General features: G+C 56.7%; 2 protein-coding genes across 3 annotated transcripts; both read left to right on the forward strand.

Moving 5' to 3' along the window:
* Positions 1 to 2,986: 2,986 nt before the first annotated feature.
* On the forward strand, positions 2,987 to 13,575 carry TERF2 (telomeric repeat binding factor 2). Of its 2 annotated transcripts, none has more exons than XM_076348879.1 (10): positions 2,987 to 3,208; positions 4,487 to 4,582; positions 5,142 to 5,272; positions 5,580 to 5,666; positions 6,335 to 6,481; positions 6,907 to 7,322; positions 7,875 to 8,261; positions 10,612 to 10,700; positions 11,409 to 11,461; positions 12,530 to 13,575. In XM_076348879.1, exons 2-10 carry the CDS (start codon positions 4,531 to 4,533, stop codon positions 12,686 to 12,688), a joined length of 1,521 nt encoding a protein of 506 aa, XP_076204994.1. In that variant the 5' UTR covers positions 2,987 to 3,208; positions 4,487 to 4,530; the 3' UTR covers positions 12,689 to 13,575. The 2 variants fall into 2 exon arrangements, with proteins under 2 accessions (XP_076204994.1, XP_076204993.1); XM_076348878.1 differs by lacking the exon at positions 2,987 to 3,208 and adding an exon at positions 3,990 to 4,182.
* Positions 13,576 to 14,625: 1,050 nt separating this feature from the next.
* TMED6 (transmembrane p24 trafficking protein 6) lies at positions 14,626 to 17,324 on the forward strand. The gene is made up of 4 exons (XM_076348835.1): positions 14,626 to 14,886; positions 16,077 to 16,203; positions 16,435 to 16,586; positions 16,785 to 17,324. Exons 1-4 carry the CDS (start codon positions 14,626 to 14,628, stop codon positions 17,007 to 17,009), a joined length of 765 nt encoding a protein of 254 aa, XP_076204950.1. The 3' UTR covers positions 17,010 to 17,324.
* Positions 17,325 to 17,515: the final 191 nt, after the last annotated feature.

A 17,515-nucleotide genomic window follows, 5' to 3' on the forward strand; every position in this document is an offset into this window, starting at 1 on the left:
TCTCTTGGCACATTTCTGCTGGCCCCATCCCTTGGCTGCATCAAAAGCTATGTCTCTTTTTCTAGATCCTTCCCAGCCCATTCCTGCCTGTCTCGATTTCAGTATGAAGTACTAACCTTTGCCTCAAATCGGTTCACAGCGTCAGTTTCTATAACCTACTTGATACGTTGGTTTCTTTTTTTTTTTTAGTAAGTGCCTTTGTGCTTTCTTCTCTGCAGCTCTCATGCTTGGAGGGTTTCTCTGTATATTTTGTATATGTTTCTGTATATTTTGCAGAGCAATCTCATCCTCCTCCTCAACATTTCCCTTTTCCACAGTGACAACCCTTTCGTTCCTGCCTATTTTTCTGTAGCTGTCCACGGCCTTTCTAAGACTACTTGGCACAGCATCTGTTTTGCGCTTGTGTGTAACACAGTGGCATCCTGGTCCATGACTGGGCTTTCTAGGCACATTAGCAACACAAATAACGAGCATGGTAACAAATGAGTTCTGTATTTATTTATTTATTGAGCAACAGAATTCAATCGCTGCTCCTCCTTGCCGTTATCAAGCCCAAACAGAAGTCGGAAATCTGTCGCGTGTCTGTCTAGAGAGCAAGCCCTTTAGGGCAGGTACTGTTGCCTTCTGTTTGGTGCCGCACTGGGCACGCAGCCGGTGCTCTACGACAGAAGAGAAGAGCGTGTGTGCTGACCAGCTGCCCCTGGTCGTTTTCCTGTTTTGTTTTCCACAGTAACTCATACAGAAAGACAGACACGGGACCGCAGCCACGTGCAGATCTTGTTCCCTGGAATGTTTTCTTTCATCTCTAATCACTTCATCAAAATCCATAAATCAGCTAGTTAAGACTAAAAAGCACAAACATGACTGTAATTTGTGCCTTCCTGCCCAGTGTTTCTTTTGGCACGCGAAACACCAAACCTTTTCCTGAAAGAATTGATGACGACACCGGGCAAGGACTCGGTGGAACTGGACCGCGAGGCCGCTCGCATTCCGGGTCTACTGCCTGCTTCCATAATCCCGCTTCCTTTTCATTCATCGTAGAAGATTCAGAAAGTAAAACAATGGTTTGTATTTCTGTATTTACTCGGGAAATCACAACTTCAGGCTCGTTTCCCAGTGCTGGGTGCTGTTAACGAGTAATTGGCCCAGGCAGGCCATGAAACCGCGTGGGAAGGAAGCCTCGACTGAGATGCCGAGGCTGCGGCCCCCGTCACCTGCCCTCTCCTGGCTCCAGCGGTGCGCAGGGAGATGAGCGCCTTCTCAGCTGCCCCGCGGCTCTGCCGTGGTGATTGCTGCTCTCTGACATCTGTCAGCGTGACCACGCTACGGCTCCTTCAGCTGCTGCTGCTGTCCGAACAGTCCCAGGAACCGCAGAAACCTCATCGGTCTTGTCTAACCGGGAGCAGTTCCATCTAACGGGGTGGGAAGTGATCTACTGAGCAGCCCTAGGGATGACACCTTAGCTGGGGAGATGCTGGTGGGCACGAGGAGGAGGTGATGGCAGCCCCGGAGGGGCAAGGACAGGAGGCCGAGGAGGTGGACCTGGTGAGCGACAACTCTGCCGCTTTTCCTGAGTGAAGCCTGGCTTGGAGAAGGCAGGCGGTCCCCGAATGGCTTCGTCCAGGCGTCTCGGAGAGAAAGCTTGCTTTTCTTCCCTTGGGAGAGGGCTCCAGGGACTCTCTTTTCTGACCTTTGAGCAGAAATAAATGAAGTTGCTCAAAATCCTAAAACCTGTACCGGCTGGAGGGATCTGCCAAAGTGGCTGGCGCGTCTACTTGGAGGGACGTGTGTCTCAGAAAGGTGCAGAAGCTACTGAGCTTCTCAGAAAACACTGAGTTTTCTAGTCAGGAGAGCAACGGCAGTGTTGGGAAGGCCGTAAGGACAACCGATCTTAGACGCTATTGCTGCGGCTGATCGGCCTCTCCTTGAATCGAGGGGAGAACGGTGAAATTCAGGAGTCCCAGCCCTGTCACCTGTTCCTGCCTCTTGTGACAGAAAAAGAGCAAAACCGGTTTGCTCGTGAATATTTCATACGGAAAAGTATTTTAACCAAAGCACGTCGCTCCGTCATCCCCTCTCAGCCCAGGAAACAGCCGTTGGTATCTCTCTCTGCATCCTTCCTAACGTTTAACGGCAGCGACTCGCTGGTCGTGTGACACGGTTGTACCGCGTCCTGCTCGCACCGCTCGCGCTCCCCAGGGCAGTCACGCTGCCCGAGCTGAACAGCCACGCTCCTTTCTTGCGCGGATGACTTTTATCTCCCTTTGCTCGCCAATAAAAAACTCCCTCCCGGTTTTACTGTTTTCCATTTGACGCACGGATTTTTCTCGTGTGTGTTTCCTTCTCCTCTGGCCAGGGCTGGAGGGAAGGGAGTATCCTGGGTAACCTAATGTGAGAGGAATTTCCACGTGCTTTTCCACCTCAGGTGAGACGGTCTCCAGAACGGCGTCGGTGATGTTCCCTGGGCCGAAGCGACGCCGCGTCCGAGTGAGAGACATCCCGGAGCGGCAGAGAACCACCCCGTGATCTGGAGGATCCGCTTGCCAGCGGATCGCCTAAACCAGCCTCCTCAGGGCACCGGTTCTGCTTGGCCCTCGCTGGCTGGGATCGCTGGGAGATCGGTCGTTACGCGGAGCCTGAGTGACTGCGGGAGGAATCTCTGCCCCAAGACGCTGAAGCAGGGACCTCGTTCTGTTGTTACAGGTTAGGGGAAGGGGATTTGCAGATGGCTGGAGTACAAGGAACGGTGTAAACGGCGTACAGAAATGGCCTGGCCCGCCGAAAGAGTAGAATAAAGAGCATAAAGTAAAAGCACAAAAATAACAACTCCTGTCTGATACTCGACGCGTTCAATCACGTCTGCAGATGCAGGTTGTGCTTCAGCCTTAACGTCCCGCCCCGGGTTGGGTGTCGGTGCTCCCTCCCCTGCTGCAACGCGGCGGCGGGTGAGGCCGTGCGGCTGCACGTCGCGGCGGCCGTTGCCGTGCCTGTCGTGAGCCCCGCGCGGCACGGCACTGCGGGGACGGCTCTGCTCCACCCGTCAGCTCACGGAGGTGGCACCGACTCTCTGTTTTAGGTACCGGAACGAGTTTAACAGGCGTCTCTGGACCTTGTCGGGTGCCCGAGGTGAAGCGCTGGGCTCGGGGGATCTCCCGTCATTTACAGATGGCGGTTTCCCTTCTGTTCCGCTTTTCCCAGCTGAAATAAGGTAACCAGTGCTCCAGGAAATACCGTTTCTGCTGGGAGAATGAAACCCGCAGTTGGAAGGGCGTGAGGGCGGCGGCCGTCCTTCTGTCCCTGGCTCCGCGTTTACCTTCTGGCGGGCGGAGAACAGCCTCAGGACTGTACGGCCCTGCGTGAGCGTACCTGCCGCTCGTCTCCCGCAGGCGTAGCGGCGCCCTAATGCCGCGGAGGGGAGGGCTGCCGGGGCAGCAGTGGGCCCGGAGGTGCGGGCAGGCTGGCGGCGGCCCCTGCCCCACGCCTCCCCAGCCCCCGCTGGGCGACGCCCGCGCTGGAGAGGCCTCGGGTGGGTCCCCGGCCCCGAGGGACCAGGCCGGCTGTGCCCCTGCCTGCGGCGCCCCGCCCGCCCGACAGAGGGCGGCAGCCCGGCCCGGCGCCGCCGCGGCGCACGCCGGGAGCTGTAGGCGCGGCGGGGCCGGCGCGGTGCACGCCGGGAGCTGTAGGCGCGGCGGGGCCGGCGCGGTGCACGCCGGGAGCTGTAGGCGCGGCGGGGCCGGCGCGGTGCACGCCGGGAGCTGTAGGCGCGGCGGGGCCGGCGCGGTGCACGCCGGGAGCTGTAGGCGCGGCGGGGCCGGCGCGGTGCACGCCGGGAGCTGTAGGCGCGGCGGGGCCGGCGCGGTGCACGCCGGTCGCCGCAGGCGCCGGCGGTGTAAAACGGCAGCCGCGCCGGGGGGGGGGGGGGAGGGGGCGGGGCGACGGCTCGGCGCGATCGTCACTTCCGCCGGGTCGTCGCGTCACTCCCCGGCGGGATGGTGGGGAAGCGGGCGCGGGCGGCGCGGCGGGAGGGGATGGCGGCGGCGGCGGCGGCGGCGGCGGCGCGGGGCGGCGTCTCCGAGGAGACGGTGAACAGCCGGGTCCTGCAGTTCTACTTCCACCAGGCCATGGCGGCCTACCGCTCCGGGCGGAACCGCGACTTCCGCCAGCTCCGCGACGTCATGCAGGGTGGGCCGCGCGGGCCGGGCCCGGGGGGTCGCGGCGGCGGCCGGGCTGAGGGGAGGAGCCGGGCTGGCCGCGAGGGGGAGCGGGAGCGGGACGGGGACAGCCCGCGGGGGCCAGCCTGCGGGGCGGCGGTGGGGAAGGGGCGGGCCCGGGCTGGGGGGAGATGGGGCCGGGCTGTGAGGGAGGGCCGGGGCCGGGGCCGGGGCCGGGGGGGGGGGAGCGGGAGGTGGGGCGGCGGCCGGGGGGCGGGGGGGAGAGCTGGGGCTGGGCCGCGCTGTACCGGTGTAACCTGCCCCTTGTCCCACAGCGCTGCTGGTGCGGCCCGTGGAGAAGGAGCCCGTGGTGGCCCAGATGCTGCGCATAACGCAACTCTTGTCGCAGATTGAGGAAGGCGAGAACCTCGGTGGGTCCCCAACCCTCCCGGCAAGGCCCCGGGGAAACCCCGGTGGTGGCTCGCAGCCCGCTCCCCCGGCCGGAGTGTGCGCTGTTCTGCGGCTGCGCCCCTGCAGCTCCCGGGAGCTGTGTTTCTGCGGGGAGCAGAGGCCTGGGCCGAAGCTGTTAAACTGTAGGAGCTTTCCCCTGAGGGCGAGGGGCCAGAGAGCCTGGCTGTTTGGGTCTGCCTCGCGCTGCCGTAGCCAAGAGCGGTGTGCTTGAACCCGGGCTCCAGGGCTGTCCTGCTATCCGAACGTACCGGCCTGGTGACTTCTGCTCAGCCTGGTAGCTCCTGAAATGCTCCCCCTGGATCAGTTATTTGTAGTCAGGTGGTGCTTCCGTAGCTTTCCGTGCCTGGGGAGGGGGGGAATCTTGCAGTTTAGACCCTTGGCAGTCAGCCTGCCGTTCCTTCTCATCTTCATCCTCAGTAGCTCTAGAACTTGCAGTCACACTGAGGAAATCAAGTAGCTAGCTCTCTGTAAGGCACCGCTGCGAACGCCTCGCAAACCAGCGGCTGTGAATTCTTGTAGATTGCACCTTCGACAAAGAGTCGGAGCTCACCCCTCTTGAATCGGCGATCGGTGTCCTGGAGCTCGTCCAGAGAGAATTCTCTGTGGCTGAGAAGACGATGGAAACTGTTCAGAAAATGGTGAAGGAAGCTGTAAGACCTTTTTCTTTTCCAATAAGTACTCCGCTCATCTTTTGTCTTAGACGGGTCTTGCGTAAATGACGGTGGGAATTGCCTCGCGTGTGGAATACCGTAGTTAGTACTGATTTGGCCGCCAACGCATATCTTCAGTGTATGCGCTTCTTCATCGGTTAATGTAGAAGTTGTTTCTCCGTGTACGTTGGTACTAAGCTGTTACCTGTGCCGTGCTTCGTTATCGTACGTGCTTTTCTAAAGCTGATCTAGAGCGTATGGTCAGTTTGATGTCAACAGAGAAACTGGTATTTGTTTTCTTCTGTAGGCTGTTATTGTCTGCATCAAAAACGGGGAGTTTGATAAAGCTTCGAAAATCGTGAAGAGGCATATGGGGAAGGAGCCCAAAAGCCAGGTGAGTCTGTGCCGGAATGAAAGCCGGCTGTTTGAGGAGTGTCCGATACGTCTTATGGGGTACTGGGGATATTTGGGGGTGGTCTGATATGTCTTATGGGGTATTGGCGGGGCGGGGAGGCAGTTGTGACCCGTATCGCAGGCGTAAAAGGTTTCCCGGAGGAGCACGCCTCTTAGGGAAACCCGAACAAGAAGAAAGGCTAAGGGTGATGAAATGGAAAGAGTCGTCCTTGAGAGGTGGACCCTCAGTGTTAGGCGCTTCTAAAGCATGTCGATCCTCACTTTGGAGCTCCCTCTGTTACTCGTGTTCCCTCGCGCATCTTCATGGGTCCTCCAGGCATCGACATTCATCCTTTGCCTCGCGGCAGACTCGAGCTCACATGTAGAGCGTGAGTTCGTAAGAAGGGCTGGTTCTGAAAGCAGGAGGAGTCCCCGTTCCTATTTCTGTAGGCGGTGTAGTGTCTTGGGCACCGGAAGCAAAAAGTCAGAGCTGCTGAAACCAGATGGCTCTCCCGTTCCTCCGGCCTTTTCCCAGCCTTATGTCAGTGTAAATTAGTTGGGCCTGGAGAATGTCAAATGGGAAGGGCCCGATCCTCGCCCAGAGCCTAGCTCCTGCGGTTGTCGTTTCTACCCTTGTACCTATTCAGAGCGTTCTTACCTCTCCTCTAGAAAAAGAGGAACGAGTTGCTGACTGTCATCCGGGAGAAGAATTTCGCTCATCCGATGGTCAAAAACTTCTCTTACAAGAACTTCCAGCAGAGCGTGTTTCAGTTCCTGAAGGCCTATGTGGACGATTCGGAGCCGCTGCTGCTAACGGTGTGTGTCTGCCCTGCTTACCTGGCCTCCCGTCCTGCGCCTGCTTCTGCCCCAGCAAGGGGCAGCAGGAAAACGGCATGAGAGGCAGGTCTGGGAGAGCTGACGCTTGCTTTGCCACGAGGCAATGAAATACAGTAACTTGGCTTCCACGCGCCTTCTGTGCCAGTAACGCGTTAGAGTTTAGGTACCTAATTAACAGTGGGTTAAATCCAGAATACTTCAAATTTAGTCCATTCCTAAAGGGTTTGTACAGCTGAACACATTTTTCAATCCGTGTAACAAGTTTTAATTGATAGACACGAACTCTGTACATGGTGCCGACTGAACTGCAAGTAGCGGCTGAATAAGCCTTTGGGAGGGGATAAATCGGATGGTAGTACGGGGAATCGTCTTTATAACGGTTATGTGCTTTTTCTCTGTCCAAGATAATGAAAAAGACTTTGAATTCAGAACGTGCCAAAGAACCAAAATGCTCGTCGGTGACTCCTGAGTCTGCAAATGGGCTGAAGGACCAGGCAGCAGCTCCGGAGCCCTCGGGAGGGGCAGAGGGCCCAGCAGGAGCTCCAGAGCCTGCAGAAACAGCAAAAGACCTGGAGGGAGCTCCCGACCCTGCAGAAAGGGCAGATGACCCCGCAGCAGCTCCCGAGCCTATGGAAGGAGTTAGTGACTCTGCAGCAGCTCCCGAGCCTGTGGAAGGAGCTACTGACCCAGCAGCAACTCCTGAGCATATAATAGCAGCGGATAATATCTCGGAAGATGCTTCAGAGCCTATGGAAATATCTAAAGAACCAGAGGCAGCAGCTCCGGAACTTCCAGGAGTGTCCTTCAGGGACTCGGCAAGGTGGGCAGAGGAGTCCGGCGCCGCGTTGTGGATGAAGTTTGGCAGCAGTTCTCTTCCGAGGGGTAGTTTGCTCTGTCCAGGCAGCTCTTAACTCCCCCGAATGCCAGCCCAAGCAGGTCTGCCCAAGCAAGCCCCAAAGGCTATCGGTGCGAGGCTTCTGTAAAGTAAAAATGTTAAGGTGGTTTGTTTTTTTTTTTTTTTACCTGAAGATAGATAGTACTTTAGTAAACTAGGGAGGGAGGGCGGTGGCTGCCAGAAGGTTTGCTCTCGTGGAAGTAGTGTTTGGTATCCGTATGGTTCAGCCCCTGGTCGAGAATAGCGGGGCATCCAGTGGCGCATGGGCACGTTCTCTCAAGACCTGCTTCCCCGGTACACCGCACCGTTTAGAAGGAGGGCGGACCGGAGGGTTGGGAATGCCCTCTTCAGTAGATTTTATTTGCACCCTAGGGTTGATTGTTGAGGGTCACACCGTAGGGGAAAAGCCCGATTTCAGTGAAGTGGAGCCACCTTGGTGATATCTTTACAACCTGCTCAGTTCTGTTTGTTTTGTAGGCAGCCCTCTGGAACTGTAACCGTGTATGGGATTTCTGTTCTGAGAGAAGCTTTCAAGATCCTGTCGGACTCCCAGGATTCTGATGCGCTCTTCACCAAACTGGACGAAACAGACTTTTCTTTCCCCAAGCAACTGTCTCCTTCTGTATCCCACAGAACCAAGAGATGGAAAGAAGAGGAGAATCAAGATTCTAAGATCTCAGACCCTCCTGAAATATCCCGTAAGGGCAAACGCTTGTTGACCATAAGCAAACTGGTCATGGAGCAAGACAGCCAGTACAGCGAGTCGAGTGAGAGCCCAGACTCGTCCCAGGAGCCAGTTGTATCTTCTGCTTCCAGACCTGTTCAGAAATTGCATGACCAGCCTGTATCTACTAAGAGTGCCAAGTACGAAGCCCATCTCTTGTGGTATATTCTAATCTGCACCCAATCTTTTGACTTGCAGCTGACATCGGTAGCATGAACAACAAAAGCCTTTATCTCTAATTCAAGATGAGTATGTTGGCCGTCCTTGTCCGCTAGCATATGCGGAACTGGGCAAAGTAAACGCTCTGTTGTCCTTACACTTTGCTGTTTGGTTAATGGAGAGGAGAAAATGATCTGGCTTCCACTGGCAGTGAGTCAGAGGTACTGCAATTAGTATTGGTAGGCGATTCCGGCGTGCGTATCACAGGTAACGCGTGTTTCTCTGCACTTCGGTTAGTGACGCTGAAGCTGGAAAGCGTTTGTAGGTGCGTCGTGTGGAACGGATGAAATTCTCCTTTCCACCTCTTGAGAAACGCAACACTGACCTCGCTTAAGCTCTTTTTTCCTGAAACCTGTGTTGGTTAAGAAACTCCTAGTTGTAGCTTTCTGACAGTATGAGCTGTCACCTTGCGGCTGAAACGACTGCAATAAGAGGTGGGGGTATGTTAGGGGTTTTTCCTTTTTATAAGGATTTCCCACAGAAAACAGCAAAGAAGGCTGACTGGCAGAAGTCCAAAATTAACACTGATATGAGACTCTTAAGCCAAGAGCCTCACGAGTATCTCCTGTAGGCCGTAACAGGGGTGTAGCAAAGCTTCCTGCTTAAATGTCTGAGCTGCTGCTCTTTTGCTTAGTGAAGTTGCGCAGCAGCCAGCAATGAAGATGTTTTGGATCCCCAGGAGTGAAACTGGGAGGACTGAGGAGAGCTTGATGTGTTTGAAAAGATAACTGGAACACGATTTCCCTTAGTTCCTGGCTTAAGAATGTCAAGAACACAAAGGTTTGGTTTAGAAGGGCGGGCAGTAAAGATGTCGGTGCTCTCTGTAGCTTGGCTGCTCTGGAGATGGATTGTCTTTCTCTGAAGCACAGGAGAGTGGCTGCAAGTAGAGATGTGCTGCAGCGTAGCTGGCATCAATGCAAACAGTGGTGAAATCTCTCAGACGCCTCGCTGGCGTGTCTTGCTCAGGGTTAAACTAATTGTCAGAGGTGACGCTGAGAAGGGATTTCCACCCCTTCCACGTTGTCTGCTTCCTAGAGTCATCTGGGAATTTTACTTAATAAATTTCCTACTTTTTCAAGGACTTGAGAGTGGTGACACTTGATCTCTTCTGCTTTTTTCCAGTAGTGCGTTGCAGCTGGCGTTGCTGTCCCTAGGATATGTCTGGAGTTTATTCTGAGGGTGCTGGGGAACGTTGTGGGGATAGGGTGATGTTCTGTGAACTCCTCCGGAGCAGAGTGCTGTGTCTGACTGCGGTGGGAAAGGGCCGGATTCAGTGACTCGGGTGCGATGCCTTCCCGTCCTGTGCCGGGTGCCTAAAGCGAGGGTCGGTGCCGGATCAGGAAGGAGCCCGGAGTGGGGCTGCTGCCGCGCGGCTGCCGCTGGCGTGAGCGGTTCTCGAGTTTCAGCCCCCGCCACTGTGTGCAAGTTGGTTTCCAGTTCCCCTGGAAAGTGATGTATTGTCTGTGCTGCTTTGTGCGGATGTCTTGTCTCGGAGCCTTTAAGTGTCGGGACTCTCTTGGTAGCCGTGGTGTTGATGACATCTGTCTGGAAATCTGATCCTGTGCATCTCTGCCAGTAGCTGGTTCTCAAGCGTTTATGTGCAAGAAAGAGGTGCTGAACAGCGCAACTTGACGTAAGAATAGAGAACGGTGATTTTCCTGTAATCATAAATGGCTTCAGTTACGTTGGGTGTGACCGCCGGGGCTGAACCGTTCAAAGTTTCTTCTAGAGGCTTAATTTCACCTCACAAGTTTGTGCTTGAGGATTGGAAGCAGGTGACAGCACTGAGGCACTTGATCTCACGGGGAGGCTTCTGTAGCTCGGTTGACCTCAGTAGTGTTAGCAGTGAAACAGTAAGAATTAAATGCTTCTTGGAAAGACTAAAGGCTTCTGGCCTGAGCTGTTGGCAAGTCTGCGCCGTACACGGAGGCCTGGGAAGTCCAGCCGTGTGTTTGCTGTTAAGTGCCGAGTTGTGTCGTTAATACCCAGTCACTTGTTTTTGCAAATGCTGGCTACAAACTACAATACTCCACTTGTTTTTGAGTATATCGTGCACGCCATACCTTCAGATGGGGGCTGCTAAGGATTCATCCCCGCTCAGAGGGGAGCGGAGGAGGTGGCGGTGCGTTTATATATTGCTTTATGGGTGCATTTCTCTGCACTGCGCGCCCATCACAGGCTTGCCTGCTGTGCTCCAGGTGTCCCTGCACCTTCTCCCCCTAAAATATTCTCCCTAGCCAGTAGCCAAAGTAAATGCTTGCCTGCTTTCAGGTCCTTCCAAGGGAGGTGGAACAGCTTGTATGATGAAGAAGAAGAAAAAGACAGTTGGAGTGAGGAGGATGAGCTCTTCTCAGGTGCAGGTAAGAACAGAGCCCCTGTTGCGGGTGTTAATTGATGATAATCCTGGCTTTGGGGCTCATTCGCGGGTGTCTTGCTACTTTCTGTGTGACTGAATTTTGAAACCAGAAATCCTAAAAGCCCAAGAAAATAGGTAGCTGTCCAACTCCGAGATACTTGTTCTTTGTACCTCTGCCCTGAAATGCATGCCAAAAACTCCTGTTCAAGTTTCAGACTCATCGTGCTTAGCTTACAGGATGTAAATACTGGAAATACAGCTCTTTCCCTGTTCCCACTTTAGTGCCATGAAATAAAGGTTAAATTTACCTTTTCAGCCAGATCAGTTTTCCAGTCCAGTTCCCTTTGCAGCTAGATACGCAGCTTAGCTGGTGAAAAGGAGTGGACAATGGATGTCTAATTCCAGCCTCACCGTACAGCGTAGCCACATCCTGGATGGATGCCCCTGTTCTTGACGTGTTGGCTAGTTTAAAACAAAACAGATCTTATTGGAAAGCTTTCACATAAAGCAATTGGGGCTTGAAATGGAAAGGCTGTGCGTGCTGTAGCTGCAGAAAAGGGAGGGATAAGGGAATTTGGTTTTATCGTCTTCGTGGGATGCTCTCATTGTAGGCTGACTGCATAGTTCAGCAGTTGGGCCCAAGGCAGTCTCTCGAGGAGGTCTGTACCTCCTGAGTTACGGTGAAATGTAATCCTCTTGCCTTGTTTTTCAGCATCATTTGGGACAAAGCGCCACAACGCTACAGTCTTTGGTTCCAAGAAACAGGTAATGTGGAGCCCTTAAGTCCTTTCAGTAAGGCCTGAAATCGGGACGTGTCCGTATAGAAGAGCAAACTATCGGACAATTTGCAGTACGTTGGTGAGGATACTCGGCTGCTCGGACCGCTTCCTCAGCGGCCTGCAGTTCGCTACGGCAGGGCGAGCTGCTGCCGTGCACTAAATGGAGCACCGGAGGCCGGGTTGGAAAGTGATGCTTCCCGAGGCCAGCGCTTGCAATATCCAGGCTTGACCCGAGCCGTGCGGGTCTTCGCGTTCGCAGAGCTGGCTGGGGTTTCTCTGTTAAAACAGCCCAGTTTGGTAGTTGGCTAAAGCCGTGCGCCTCCCGCACGCCGGGCACTGGGTTTGTGCGTGAAGTCCCTCTTCCTTGATGCACGTGGTTCAGAGCTAGGTTTGCTGGGCTCCCCACGCGCTGGAGAGGTTCAGCGTCTCGTTGGGGTGAGGGACACGCCGTACGGCAGCTGTTACCTGGGAAGAGGGTCCCACGTTTGGTGCTACTGGGAGCTCTCGCCCTTGTAGGAAGATAGCTGCTGGCTCTCGTGCTGCTGTACACCACGTAGCACTTTGATCCCGCTAACTGCTTTCTTCGATTATTTCACATTTTGCCTCCAATACATAAATTCAGGGGACCTGCAGACCTGAACCTGCAGATCGGTTGGGTTTTTTTCCACGCTCTGCTCGTACGCTGTTAGGCAGGACATAGGCGGCAGTGAGCGCTTTGTATCTCTGCTGCTTGCTGCTGCATCAAGAGGTAATTCCTCTTTTACATGATCAGTGTTGCGCTTTGGGAAGCGGAACTGCTCCTGAGCTTGTGCTGGAGCTCAGCACTTCTCTTAGTTGTAACAGTTACGGGAGCACTTCTACAGTGACATGACTATTGAGTGTTCCGTGTGCTACTGACGGGACATCTCTGCCTTTCCTCCGTGTTACTAGCACAGATGATAAAGGGAAGCTAACGTGCTAGGAAGGAGATACAGCGCGGTCCTCTGCCAAATGCAACTCCTCCCTGACACTGCACCCTGTACTCACAGAGCACTGCTCACCTGCTCTTTTGTAGAAATGGACAATGCAGGAGAGCGAGTGGATCAAAGAGGGCGTGAAGAAGTTTGGAGAAGGGAGATGGAAGGCCATTTGCCAGAAATACCCCTTCCAGAACCGCACGGCAGTGATGATCAAGGATCGCTGGCGGACCATGAAAAAGCTGGGAATCCTCTAAAGTTGGGAGCCACGAGACCTTCAGTGCAAAAACCTCCTTATTTTTCTTTTGAAAGATGGACCGGAGCAACAGTAGTGGGGAGGCTGCTGTGCTCGTCCCTGATGTGTGTTGTTCCCGGCGAGGTGAGCCCCTCCGGCTCGTGGTACCCAAGGCTGCTGCAGCAGACGGCAACCAGGCCTGACAAGAACCGAGGAGCCTCGCGTCTCGAGCTGTAGCTGCGAGGTTTAGGTGTTCCGCAGCTGGCAGAAGCTGCGCAGCCTGATTGCACGTGCTCGTAAACGGCCTGGATCGGGACTTCCTTTTCCACCTGACAGCTGCAGCCTTTGTAGAATGAATCGCAACCTGATGGGCTGCTGAAGTGACAGGTTTTTCTGCTCACATGCTGTCAAATGGCAGGATGATCCTGTCAGTGGCTATTTTTATGTGTTTTAATTGTCTAAACTGTGAACCGCTCGTTTCACCTGTTTGCACTCAGTCCCTTGTGGGAGAGAGGCAGCACATAGTCCCAGAGCTTCTGGGGGGGAAGAAGAGATTTAGGCAAGGTGATCTGCTTAGATCTCACCACCCCACCCTGTTTCTTTCTGCTTTGTAAATGGCTAGTCTGCGAGCGGGAATTTCTCCCTCCCAGCTTTGAGGCTTTAAAAACATTATTTTTTGTTTCAGTACTTAAGTGTCGGTTGTTCCCATGTTAAAAGTTGCAGTGCTTGCTGATTTTGGTCATGTCTTACTGGCATTTCTCCTTCCTGGTAACCTCCTCCTGTGTGCAGTCCCTGCAAGCGTGTGAGCTCCGAGGGTGCTGCGTTTTTCCTGCCTTCAAGATGCCAAAGCTGAAGTCCATGTACGAGCGGTCTTCTGTAAAATAAAGTTCCTTTCTTGTTGGATATCAAGAGTTGTAATAAGTGTGAACTTGTACCTCATGGGTGGAAAGGCGGCAGTTTGGAGCGCTGCCTGCTCGCTGCCCCGCTGGGGCACGCACCACCCCAGGAACGTGGGGCTCCCCCTTCGCCTCCTGAGCCGGCTGGGGCTGGGGGTGTTGCGTCGGCAGCTGTTTGGGGTGGAACAGTGACGCCCTGAAGGTATGAGGTGCTGCCGCATCGGCGTAGGCACGAAGCAGATGCTTCTGGACTAGATTTCTGTTGAAGTCAAAGGGCGGGGAGAGGTACGGGGACATTTTCTAAAAGCGGCCTCTCTTGGCCGTGTTCCTGCAGAGCCAGGGCTGGGGAGAAGTCTGTTTGGAAACACCTGCTTCCCCTCTGTCCTTCGGCAGCAGCGGCTGGAATGAGTTTTCCCTCGTCACCTGGCTGTGGCTGTGCGTTTCCCTCCCCTTCTGCTTGTAAAACCGTTTCCCTGGGGTGGGAGCAGCCCTGGGTAGGCAGGAGCACCCTGCGCTTGCAGAGGCCCGTTCCAGGGCGGAGAGGCTTGATGTGAGCCGCCAGCTGGGCCAGTAGTTGCCGGTGTGAGGCAGTGCCGGTTGGTCGTGCTGGTACTGTGCCCAGGTGGAAGGAGACGCATTCCTGCTGCGTGGGTCCGAGCCCATTCTCCTTCCCTTCTCTGCGCCGGGCTCTTGCCCCAGGCTGCGCAGGGAGGGTGTCGCAGCCCAAGGCTTTACTCTAAGAAACTGGAAGTTTCTTGAAGTAAAACACTTTTCCTGCTTCATTTGCTTGTCCACAAGACACAGACTGGCAGAGCGTGGGCCAGCGAGGGGAGCGGGGCTGGCTGGGGACCGGCTCTGTGCAGGCGGGAGGTGCTGCTGGCGACCGTGGTGCTTCTTCGCAGCAGCCTCGGCCTCTGCAGAAGGGTTCCGCGGGGTGAGCTCTAACGTGGACGAGCCGGACCAGCTCCTGCTCTGCACCGAGATCACCTTGAGGAGCGGAGCCTGTGCCGCGCCTCTCCTGACAGCAGCCCCGGCGCTGCCGAGTGCCGCTGCGGAGCAGTTAATGATTACCCCTGCTACCTCGGGTCCCTGCCCCGGCGGGAGGGAGCGCTGGAGGCTGGGAAGCAGGATGCTGCTGCTGGTGCTCCTGGTGCTGCTGGGCCCCGCCGGCTGCCCCAAGACTGAGCCCCTGAGCGGGTCCAGCCAGGAGCCCCTCTTCCAGGGGTCAGATCGCTACGACTTCGCCATCGTCATCCCCGCCGGCGCCGTGGAGTGCTTCTGGCAGTTCGCGCACCAGAGCGGCAACTTCTTCTTCAGCTACGAGGTGAGTGTTGCGGGACGCCTCCCGGGAAGCTGTCGGCGCGGTGCAGCTGCCGATGGGGTCAGGGAACGGCTGTGCCGGATCAGTCCTGCGCGGCGGCGCTGCAGCCGGTGCTGGCTGCCTCCTCTGAGGGTGCGGCAGGTCCTGCGGCGGGCAGTCCTCCGTCGCCTTGGTCCTGCGACCAGGCTTACGGGTGGAAGGAGACCCCGTGGGATGAAGACCATGTGCTGGCTGAACTCCAGACTGGCTGCCCCCAGGGCGGAGGCGGTTTGCCTTGCGAGGGAAAGGCCCTTGGTTGAGACAGGGAATGGTTGCAGTCACCGAGATGCTTCATTTCAGGGATTGGGCTTTCTTAGGCATCATCAATCCCATTTATTTTTTTAAATACCTGTTTTAAAACCATAAAGTGGTGCTGAGAGCTCCAGACATGGTGCCCGAGCACCCGGAGCTCGCTCGCAGGGAGCTGCAGGGTGTCTCAGCACTGCGGGGAGCTCTGCCCTTCACCGGGCCGGCTGGAGGCTGTCACACAGCCCTCGGCTCTCTTCTGAGCCGCAGCTGGAAGGCGCGCCGAAGGTCTCGGGCACAGCCCTATCTGCTTGTCCCCGCGCTCCGTCCCCTTCCACAGAGGAAACTGCAGCCCTTTTAATCTCCTGTTTACACTAGGCTGGTTGAAGGAGAACCGTGCCCAGTGCTGGCAGCTTCCCCCAGCTCTGTGCTTGGCAGAGCAGCCCCGCGGGAACAGGGCACAGCCCTGGAGCTCGGCACGGCTCCATCTCCCGGCACTCCAGCAGCCGGCAGCGCTGGCAGCACCCGGTCCAGGCGGCAGGGAGCCGGGGCGGGCACAAGGGGTGGGAGACGTGGGGTCTGTGCGAGCACCTGCAGCACCGTGAGTGGGCGTTGGGAACCGCAGCGTTCATTACCCAGGGCTGCGGGTTGTGGTTTTTTTTTTTTTCTTTTACACGTAGCTGGCAGCTCGCTGGAGGCTGTTCCTGGCCTCAGCTCTTCTGAGGGGGAGAAAGAGGGGGCAGCTCAATGAAGGGGGCAGCTCCCCGCGGACCCCAAACCAACCCTCAGTAGAGGCAGGTCCCCGCTGGGTCCCTGCCCTGCGCACGAGGGCTCCTGTGGGCTCCCGTCTGTTTCCTGGGTGCGGAGTCAGGCTCACGAATGCCCCTTCGGGTGTTTCCTGCCTCCAGGTCCAGCGGGCGACGGGGATCGCCAACAGCAGGAACATCCTGGCCACGGCGAGCGACCCCAACGGCTTCCAGCTCGGCCTTTCCCAGCACGTGCGAGGACAGATCAACTTCCTCACCAAGGAGACAGGTCCCCGCTGCCCCTGTCCCTGCCCGGCCCACCAGCCAGCTGCAGGCAGACGGGAGGCTGGGGTCCAGGGGCTGCCAGCTCCTGGCCAGCAGCTCTGAGCCTGGCGAGTGCGTCCCAGAGCGCTGACCTGCCTGTCCCCAATGGGGAGGATGAGGGTCGAGCGCTGGGGACGGGTCTGCCTGGCAGCGGCTCTTCTACCCGGGGAACAACCATCCCCAATTCTCCCTGCAGGTTTCTACCAGCTGTGCCTGGACAACCAGCAAAACCACTTTGGCTTCATGCAGGTGTATCTCAACTTCGGTGTCTACTACGAAGGCTTCAACATGGAAAACAAGCAGCCAGAAGAGAGGAAGGAGCTGAACGACACCCTGGAGGCAATCGGGGTGAGTGTCAAGGCGACCGCAGGGTGCTCCAACGCAGCAGGGACGGGCACGTCCTCCCAAAGGAACCGAGAAGGGCGTTTGCCGTTGGTTGAGCTGCAGCTTAATTTAATGCTGAGCCCAGCGGGCAGCTCCCGGAGCGGCTCTGCCGGCCCCAGGCTCTGCCGCGGCCCCGCTGCCGAGCGCCCGCCTCTCCCGCAGGTCAGCATCCGGAAGCTGCAGCTCCACATCTTCCACATGTGGCGGTTCTACAACTTCGCCCGGATGCGGAAAGGGGCCGACTCCTTCCTCCTGGAGTCCAACTACAACTACGTCAACTGGTGGTCGGTGGCTCAGAGCTGCGTCATTGTCCTCTCCGGGGTCCTGCAGCTCTGCTTCTTGAAGCGCCTCTTCACCGTGCAAACCTCCAGCAGGCAGCAGTGCTAGCAGCGCCCAGAACCGCGGGCAGGACCGCTGCCCGCAGCGCTCCGTAACCGAGCTGCCACTCCGCCCCTTCGCAGAGCAGGAGGGAGGGCCGGATCCTGCCTGGGGGAGGAGGAAGGAGAGTTCCCCCTGCTCCTGCCTCCGGCTCTAGCCCTGCCTCGGCTGAAACCACCCCGACAGAAGAAAAGCGCGACGCCATCGCCCGAGCTTTGTGTGCTGGGTCAGTTTGTGACATCCCTGCCCGTCATTACAGTGTCCCAACGTGCCTTTTTTACCAGAAACCCAATAAAGGAACCCCTGGCACACGCTCTGCGGAGCGACCGCAGCCTGCTGCCGGCCGGCCATCCTCTGCAAGCCTGGGCGAAGCAAGCCCTGCCTTGCAGGCAGCTGCCTGCCGCGTCCCTCCCTCCCTGAAGCTCAGCTGCCAGCCTCTGACAGCTCACCCCCCGGCCTGCGGGCCTCCCCCCGGCCCCGTCTGCCGAACCGAACGTGGTGCTTCTCCCCTCCGG

The sequence above is a fragment of the Aptenodytes patagonicus genome, chromosome 11 (assembly GCF_965638725.1).
Source record: "Aptenodytes patagonicus chromosome 11, bAptPat1.pri.cur, whole genome shotgun sequence".
Taxonomy (NCBI): Eukaryota; Metazoa; Chordata; class Aves; order Sphenisciformes; family Spheniscidae; genus Aptenodytes; species Aptenodytes patagonicus.